The sequence below is a fragment of the Procambarus clarkii genome, chromosome 8, assembly GCF_040958095.1.
Source record: "Procambarus clarkii isolate CNS0578487 chromosome 8, FALCON_Pclarkii_2.0, whole genome shotgun sequence".
In the NCBI taxonomy this organism is placed as follows: Eukaryota; Metazoa; Arthropoda; class Malacostraca; order Decapoda; family Cambaridae; genus Procambarus; species Procambarus clarkii.
Genome location: NC_091157.1, coordinates 11,633,634 through 11,643,365, shown reverse-complemented (window position 1 = coordinate 11,643,365; position 9,732 = coordinate 11,633,634). Strand labels below are relative to the sequence as shown.

General features: G+C 44.4%; 1 protein-coding gene across 1 annotated transcript; it reads right to left on the bottom strand.

Annotated features, from left to right (window-relative positions):
* Positions 1-733: 733 nt before the first annotated feature.
* Positions 734-8,260, bottom strand: LOC138359688 (clumping factor B-like). Its single transcript, XM_069319121.1, has 3 exons — positions 8,172-8,260; positions 3,336-3,390; positions 734-1,402 (listed from the first exon to the last, which is right to left on the bottom strand). The coding sequence occupies exons 1-3, from the start codon at positions 8,258-8,260 to the stop codon at positions 734-736; spliced, it is 813 nt and encodes a 270-aa protein (XP_069175222.1).
* Between the last annotated feature and the right edge of the window lie 1,472 nt (positions 8,261-9,732).

The window sequence follows — 9,732 nt, the reverse complement described above, 5'->3', positions numbered from 1 at the left end:
CCCTTTCCCAGTGCTATATAGTGGTAATGGCTTGGCGCTTTCCCCTGATAATTCCCTTTCGACACTCAAACAGTCTGAACTTTTTTTTTTGTTTATTTAAACGCCCGATTAAACCTAACTTTATTTAAACGGGTTTGGTCATCATGAGAGAAATTGAGGCAGAAAAAAGTCAGACTCCCTTATAATTGTAAAGAAAACATCTCTGAAAACACGCTTGCATAATTGTAATTAGCGAGGGTTCAGAATGTGACGTTAAATACACAAGAGCAGCATTCTTGAAGGGTTCAGGATATCATTCGTGTTTTGTTCTTCCTGACTAGGAGCCAGATTCACGAAGCAGTTACGCAAGCACTCACGAACCTGTACATCTTTTCTCAATATTTAGCGGTTTTGTTCACAATTATTAAACAGTTAATGAGCTCCGAAGCACCAGAAGGCTGTTAATAATAATAATAATTCATTGGGAAGTTTTCATGCTTGTAAACTATTTAATCAATGTCGCTAACGCCGTCAAAGATTGAGGAAAGATGTACACGTTCGTAAGTACTTGCGTAACTGCTTCGTGATTCTGGCCCCCCTGGCCTCCAAGGCCTCAGCGATCACCAGGAAGTGGTGACGACACTTGTCGATCACACCGGCCTGAGCCCACACGAGGGGAACCATGATTGATGCTTTTTTGCAAATGTTGATGCGACATCAACGAAGAGCAGCAATATTAGAGAACGCATCGGAATTAGAGACTACGGCAGAGTGACTGGGACTGTGACTGTGACTGTGACTGTGACTGTGACTGAGACTGAGACTGAGACTGAGACTGAGACTGAGACTGTGACTGTGACTGAGACTGAGACTGAGACTGAGACTGAGACTGAGACTGTGACTGAGACTGTGACTGAGACTGTGACTGAGACTGTGACTGAGACTGTGACTGAGACTGTGACTGAGACTGTGACTGAGACTGTGACTGAGACTGTGACTGAGACTGTGACTGAGACTGTGACTGAGACTGTGACTGAGACTGTGACTGAGACTGTGACTGAGACTGTGACTGAGACTGTGACTGAGACTGTGACTGAGACTGTGACTGAGACTGTGACTGAGACTGTGACTGAGACTGTGACTGAGACTGTGACTGAGACTGTGACTGAGACTGTGACTGAGACTGTGACTGAGACTGTGACTGAGACTGTGACTGAGACTGTGACTGAGACTGTGACTGAGACTGTGACTGAGACTGTGACTGAGACTGTGACTGAGACTGTGACTGAGACTGTGACTGAGACTGTGACTGAGACTGTGACTGAGACTGTGACTGAGACTGTGACTGAGACTGAGACTGTGACTGAGACTGTGACTGAGACTGTGACTGAGACTGAGACTGTGACTGAGACTGTGACTGAGACTGAAGCAGAATGAGGTGTTACGACAGAATGAGAAAACCACTCAGGAAGAGATTATAAACGAAAGAGTAACATCAGGACAATGAGAATATTATTGTTGTTGAGCAACAACATAATGATAAACAACGGAAACAGAATGAGTGATTACAACAGAATGAGAGACTACAGCAGCTTGAGACCGAAACAGAATGAGATGGAAGCAGAACGGGAGAAGCAGAAGAATGCAAATCAAAATTCTGCGGACATTGCACAACCAGTGTTTCAGGTTCAGGAGATAGAGCAAGGAAACACAACAGGGGTGTGAACAGTTGCTGCAGAACAGTACAGCCGTTTATGAAGAACAGTATGACAAGAAAATGGAGTACACCAATTGAAGTCATTACTGTCCGTGAAAGAATATCCCCGTGTGAAGGGTATACTTTGCTAAAGATGCAGTTTACAGGGCTCTAATAAAATATACATAGTGCATGATCGTGTGTGCGTGCTCGTTCGTGTGTGAGAGATAGTGGTAGGAAGGGATTTTGTCTTCACATTAGATTGTATAATTACGTCGGCGCATCCGTGCGGAACCGGTGTTAGTGCGTACAGGCGTACTTGTGCTTATCTGTGCTTCTTCTCGAGTGTCTGCACCTATATGGACGATGTTTATAATCGTGTGTCCTGAACGTCAGCTTTGGTAATTTTGTCCAGACACTTTTATGTTACGTCTAAATTATCCTCTAATCCTTACGTCGTTTATATTAGTTATAAATATAATGGGAAGCTCTCAATTCCATAACGCCGAAGGTCTCTCCAACGTCCCTATGGCTGATTTTTTGGGGGTATCGAGTTCCCATGAAAATCTATCGTCCTGGTTCCTGCCATATCTATCTATGTCTATCACGCCGTTGTCCTGGGTATTTTGTATTGATTGATTATATTACGGTTGTCCACTTATGTTACCGGGTTTATATTTGACTCGGATGTGTACACCAGCTGTGTGTTTTACATGTATATTCCTCGGTGGTGGTGGTGGGTGTTCAGCACGAGTGCACATACCCCCCCCCCCCTTCCCCCTCTGTACACGTACTGTCCTGCACCTTAAAAGACTTTCAGACTGAGAACAATCACCGCTGGAATACAAGCGACCTTTCATCTAGTGCCTAGATGAGGGTCGATGACACGCAATACGTTTTCTACACGGGTGATTGAGAAACATTTAGTTGACCAGACCACACACTAGAAGGTGAAGGGACGACGACGTTTCGGTCCGTCCTGGACCATTCTCAAGTCGAGAAATATTTACTCTGGCACAGTAGCAGTGAGGTCATTAGTGCTTCCTGCAGGGGCAGGATTCGAACCCAGACAGCTATAGGCCCCTCCATACACCTTCGCATATTTAGTACTGTAACCCACTACACCAGACTGACTAGTGAGTAAAGTACTAGATATGCGAACGTGAATGGAGCGCCTAGCTGTCTGGGTTCGAACATATATTATATATATATATATATATATATATATATATATATATATATATATATATATATATATATATATATATATATATATAATATAATATAATTCTTCATATGAATAACTGTTCATTTGTATACAATTAAAAAAATCCCTTGTTTATATATTAGAATAAATCCAATTACCACGTGTAACAATAAATTATTAAAGGGCACAAAAAATATAATGTTTACGTAGGTACGACAAATCTGTTTACAAGACGGGTAGTCCTTTTGCTCCCTCATATTATGGCTTTAAATGGACAGTCCGTCACTCGGCTTGCCATTGGGAAGCTTAAGACATCATCGATGAAGTCGATCTCCAGTGTTCCCCGTTGTGAATGTTCTGATATCGTCGCATCGCTGCTGTTGTTTAAGATTCGTTACTCAGAAGAAAAAGTTCCAAGTAGCACGGGATATGGTGAGCCCGTTGTGGACTTACCTGGCACAGGAGCGGGGCTGTGACTTGTCGTCGCATCGCTGCATGCGCTCTGCCCCTGGGAAAAAAACCCCACAGTAATGAACACAAAATAAGTGCAAAGATTCACTCCTTATAGACGCGACTCTTGGTATCAACACGTATAGTATTGACCCGGTCATGCCTGCAGGACGACGGGCGCGTCGCATATAAAAATGGAAGCAAATATAGAAACGCGGTCAATAAATAATCCATAGGATTAGCAGCCAGAGTGACGTAGCTAAAACGGTAAAGTTCACAGTAATATGGTTGGCATAGTACGTCACAGTAACAAGGCTATAGTAGTGCAAGCCACAATAACTGAGCTGGAATAACACAAGCAGCAGCTCCGTGTCTGGACGAGTTCAAGCACCAGGACCGTGTCCGGACAAGTAGTTCAAGCAGCAGCCCCGTGACTGGACAAGTAGTTCAAGCAGCAGCCCCGTGTCTTTACAAGTAGTTCAAGCAGCAGCCCCGTGTCTTTACAAGTAGTTCAAGCAGCAGCCCCGTGTCTTTACAAGTAGTTCAAGCAGCAGCCCCGTGTCTGGACAAGTAGTTCAAGCAGCAGCCCCGTGACTGGACAAGTAGTTCAAGCAGCAGCCCCGTGACTGGACAAGTAGTTCAAGCAGCAGCCCCGTGTCTTTACAAGTAGTACAAGCAGCAGCCCCGTGACTGGACAAGTAGTTCAAGCAGCAGCCCCGTGTCTGGACCAATACAAGCAGCAGCAGCACCCTGTTTTAAATCCATGTGTTTAAAAGCATGTGTTTTAAATAATAATATTTCTTAAACTCTTCATCCAGCTAATTGAAGTTGTTTGTCTATGTAAATGACAGAGCAGAAAAAATCAATGAGCTTGTAGCCTTCCATAACAAATCTTTGAAATACAACAACTAATTATGTTTAAGACCTACGGATAAATGCTTTAAATTGAGCGTGAACGTATAAGAATGAAACAAATTAGGAATCGCATATAATCATTAGCGTCTTCCTCTTAAGTCCGGACGGTGTAGAGGGGCGAGCCCAGGCAGGAGCGCCAGGCCAGACGGACAATAAAAGTCCAGCAACTGGGCAGGTGTAATTATTAAGCAGGAGAGCGCCAAGCACAGAGAGTAGTCGTGTGGATTGATCTGGTATCGGGCCCCACTACACACCGATCTGGTGCCAGATAGCATTCACGCCGGTAATCGCGGCCCTATCTTAAAGCCCAGCTCGACTCCTTGCGCGCTTTGCTATCACGCATTTTCGCCAGTATTTCCTCCCTTGATTCTTTTTCTCTCTCTGCTTGTATTCCTGGCCAGGTTTGGAGGAGAGGCGGCGGCGCATTCATGTAGACTGTAAGTTGAGCTGGATACACAGCATTTGTCTGAGGAATTCACGTGAACATTTTTGGGGAATTGGTCGGTGATAGGAGAGGTGTCAATCTTACTCTTAGATCTTGTAGTATATTTGAGATTTTACAGTGGAATTATTTTTTTTACACAGTATATAGTGAAAGTGATTACAGGCATGGCAGGAAAGTGACGAAGAGTAAAAGTGGTGGACGGTAGGGAAGTTGGTGAGTGATAGGGAAGGTGGCAAACAGATCTGGGCGCCGCCGGGTATTCCTGTGTGTGTATTCACATAGTTGTATTCACCTAATTATGCTTGCGGAGCAATGCTCCTTCGGCCCGCTTCTCAACTGCCAATCAGGCAACTGTTATTAACTACTAAAGTTTTGTACACACACACACACACACACACACACACACACACACCACACACACACACACACACACACACACACACACACACACACACACACACACACACACACACACACACACACACACACACACACACACACACACACACACACACACACACACACAGAGGAAGCAGCCCGTAACAGCTGTCTAACTCCCAGGTACCTATTTACTGTTAAGTAGCAGGGGCATCAGGGTGAAAGAAACTCTGCCCATTTTGTTTCTGTCATCAGCCGGGATCGAACCCAGACCCTAGAATTACGAGTCTAGAGTGCTGTCCACTCAGCTATCAGGCCCCATGTAGTATGTGTATGTGTGTGTGTATGGGTGTATGTGTGTGTGTGTGATCTCTCCCTTTCCCAACCTAATATAGTGAGGATAGTATATTCCTCTCTCCCAATCTCCCTTCCAATCTCTTTCCCTATTAGCCCCCCCCCCTCTGTTCCCATTTACCCTCCATCTTTCTCGCCCTATTTCTTTCTCCCTTTCTCCATCAACATTCCCTAGGCACCTGTCTTCACCCCCCCCCCCCTTACATTTTTCAACTCTTTACAAATCTCGCCTTTTCCTTCCCTCCTTTCAAACATCCCCTTTCGCCCTCCCTTCTCCTTCTGTCTTTATCTGTGCTTCTCTTAATTGACCAGATCCCACCTCAGAAATGGAAGAAATGGCGACGTTTCGGTCCGACCTGGACCGGGTCCCCCTCTTCATTCTCTCTCTCTCTCTCCTCTCTCTCCCTCTCTCTCCCCCTTCCGTTTTCTCCCTCTCCCCGTCCCGTTTTCAATTTCACCTCCTCCAGTTTTCTCCCTCTCTCCCTCCTGTTCTCTCCCTCCCGTTTTCTTTCCCACTCATTGGGCACACTGCCCAAGAGTAACGCTGATTTATCGTTGCTTCAACTTTGAAGTAACGTTACTCTTGGCTTCAGTACCCACTTGGCAGTGTGTAAAACATGCCTGAGTAACACTGAATCAACGTCGACAGCGGCCTACTCATTTGTTGCAACACAATGAACAATAAAACCCACATTTCAGGTTTCCAGGGAATTGCTGGGATTGTGAATAGGAGCCGATCCTCCTTAAGGAGGGGCATGGGGTCGGACTCAATTCACCCTTTAAGGTGATAGTGAGGCCGACCCCGAATCACAAATCACCATGAGGGCTAACCCGAAGCGCCTGGCTATTAACCTCGGCCGGATAGACAGACAGACAAACACATTCTCTCCTAATAGATATACGTAGTTTGTCTCCGAGCGCTCTAAGTCTTGCCTCGCGGATTGCCAATAGATCGACTGGTTTATGTAGCGAAGGTTAGCAACTGAAATCAGCCTAAATTACTACCCAGATCAGTATTAGCACACTCGTGTACACCCAAGTGTTGTGTTGCAGGCGACTTGATTGCTCGCTGATATTGAAGATCAGGCTATTCACCTAGCAGTAAATAGGTACACAAGGCCACTGTTGTGGGTTGCATCCTGGGGAAAGATCTGTAGTTGGCTGAGGAGGAGGAGGAGGAGGAGGAGGAGGGGGGACGGGGACCTGAATAGGTTAAATACAGGCAGGTTAGATGTTTTCCCAGGCCACCGTTATGGCAGGTAAGACATGTTTCCAAGGTCACCCAGTTTATAACATCAGTTACACTAACCATCGCCTGTGTAAAAATACTATATCGCCCAAATTTAGAACCTTTTCCCCTAGGCAAGTAGGAATATGCTTGAAGCATATCAAACATGCCTAACATGGTATGAGAATCATCAGCAATATATACGGTTATAACTCCCAACAAAACAAAAAATTCCTTCTTCTATTATCTCATTTTCCTGTGTTGACATGACACTAAAAACTTCCAAGTCTTCAATTATTTTTCTCTTAGAATAATTAGTTTAATATTTTCTATTCAGTCAATTATTTTTCCATTAGCCATCTCTTCATTTGTCATAAAAAAAATTACGTTTTGCTTACAAGCAAAACTGGGCGTGAACGTATCCCCAATTAGTCTGGACTAAGACACCAAGTCTGTTAGTCTGGACTAACAGACTTGGTGTCTTCTTTATATATTTACATACATCTTTGTGATCATACTTGATAACAACCAGCATTCTGACGTTTCCAGAGGCCAACAGTTACTTGTCTTAATAAAAGTTGCAGTTCTTAGAATTATGCTAATTAAGTATTCTGAAGAGGAAGGAAAGCGTCACAGAATTCACTGAAATAGTCTCTGAGGTTGAGGAGAGCAGGTCTCTGGTGAGACCCGCTGTGATTAGTCGCATCAGGCAGGAGTTCCAGGATTATAACGACCCCACCTGCTAAGATATATCTCCTGGCCAAGATTACATTTTGTCAGAAATTGCATTCTCTCTCTCTCTCTCTCCCCTCTCTCTCTCTCTCTCTCCTCTCTCTCTCTCTCTCTCTCTCTCTCTCTCTCTCTCTCTCATTCACATTTATTAGTAATGTAAATATGTCCATAAAGTGTAACGATTGAGAATATTTTTGTAATATTAGTTGAGTGCAGAATATATTGTATTAGTAATTCGGACTACCATAAAATCTTAAAAACTGTTGACAAGAATTTAAAAAAAACCAGCATAATGTTCTGATATATATGACAGCTTTCAGCAATTTTTAGCTTTCAATAAGAATTCTAACTCAAGTGATGCACTTAACTTCAAGGGGGAGTTAAGATGAAGTGTAGATGAACGTACCTTGTAAGCATATTAAGTGCAGATTACACCTGAAGGAGTGAAATCTGATGCACACTCATACCCGGTCCTTGGCGATAACGTGGATAGCATGGCGAGAATCCTCTCACCCGCTATCGTGTTATCTCAGACACAACTCACGATGCCATTAAATGATCAATGGCGTTCAGTTGTCTCACGATATCTCACGTTTTGATCCGCTAATTGTAAAATCGTCCTCACCGATGTGTAATTAAGGTACATCTGTTTTCCTTAAAGCTCGCCGGATCTTCACCTATCCCGACCAACATCGGCAATTTGGGTCCACCTGTAGAAGCATATCTGGTACGTATTTTCGGGTCTAGTGTTGCGGGCTCCTCTTTCGAAAACCGACTGTGTCATTACCTCCCGGGAGTAGTTATGGCTGAAACAAACATTCCATGAAGGCGAAGATCAGGCATGTTAGCGAGGTTCCTCATTACTGCCTTGACCATATCGAGACCATTCCAACCTACCTGACTCGGTGAAGTGTTTGAAGTACATTGCCTCGTGTTGCCTTCGATAGAAAAACTATTTGATAATACTTTTCTTTCCTCCAGGATTTATGGATTATGTTCACCAGTAAATCCTTCATATATGAAATTAAAGGATTTATGGATTATGTTCACCAGTAAATCCTTCATATATGAAACTAAAGGATTTATGGATTATGTTCACCAGTAAATCCTTCATATATGAAACTAAACGTCTATTGACATTAAACGTGAGACAACAAGATTCCGTGTCTTAAATATTTTGTTTCTGATGCAGTAGCCGAAGTATTCCAAGAATATATAAGAATATCCAAATGCATAGATTCTTGGGCTGCTGGAATCCTTGGTTGATAGAACATTGGTATGTGGCAAGTCTTTGGACGTGAAGTGCGAAAGTACTGTAGTGACCCAGTGAGTTCTAGGTCCTGTGTTACTGGGATTATATTCGGTCACGGCTATAAAGTTATGTTGCAGTTCATAACAGAAGAACAATTAATTCTTTGGTGCGTGGGTACAGTGGTTGTGTATCCTCGGAGTACGATACATGGGTCCTGTGTTAACGTAGTTCTATATGTTCTGTGATACTTGCTACCCGGAGTAGGAGTCCACGGAGTACGAGGACACTGGCCTGGTGGGTTCCTGATGTCCATGGGTATGGGGACGCTGGCCTGGTGGGTTCCTGGTGTCCGTGGGTATGGGGACGCTGGCCTGGTGGGTTCCTGGTGTCCATGGGTATGGGGACGCTGGCCTGGTGGGTTCCTGGTGTCCGTGGGTATGGAGATGCTGGTCTGGTGGGTTCCTGGTGCCCATGGGTATGGAGATGCTGGTCTGGTGGGTTCCTGGTATCCATGGGTACGGGGACGCAGACCTAGTGGGTTCCTGGGGTCTATGGGTACAGGGACGCAGGCCCGGTGGTCCCTGGGGTCCACCACTACGAGGGACACACGAGTGGTCGTGTGCAAGTCAGTGAGGCTGGCTGACGCGATACCATCAGAGTCTGGAATTGGAGAAACCTATTGTTGCTGCTCCATATTTGGGGAGGGAAAATTAAGGCTGAATTTGTTCAACGTAGCTGGAATAGGACGCGTTACCCCAGGGAGTCGTTGGGTTGGTCTCTCCATAGGCCATTAAACAAAGGCTTTTATCTCCTCTCAGGAATGTCATTGGCCCGGTTACCTGAGATGTTCATTAAATTGTCGTGTTAATTGGCTGTCATAAAATTGTGATGACGAAGATCTTAAAACCTGAAAGAATTCTGTGCATCAAGACATGTGATACACCGTTTGATCTTCTTTCAGATACAACAGACAGGGACGTGAGCTTAAAAACCTTATGGCAAGTAGAGTTAAAATTAAGGGTACAACTTTAATCAAGACAGGTGTGTTCTTCCTCTGTCTCTCCACTCACCAGGATATCTTAAGATGTAGTTGACA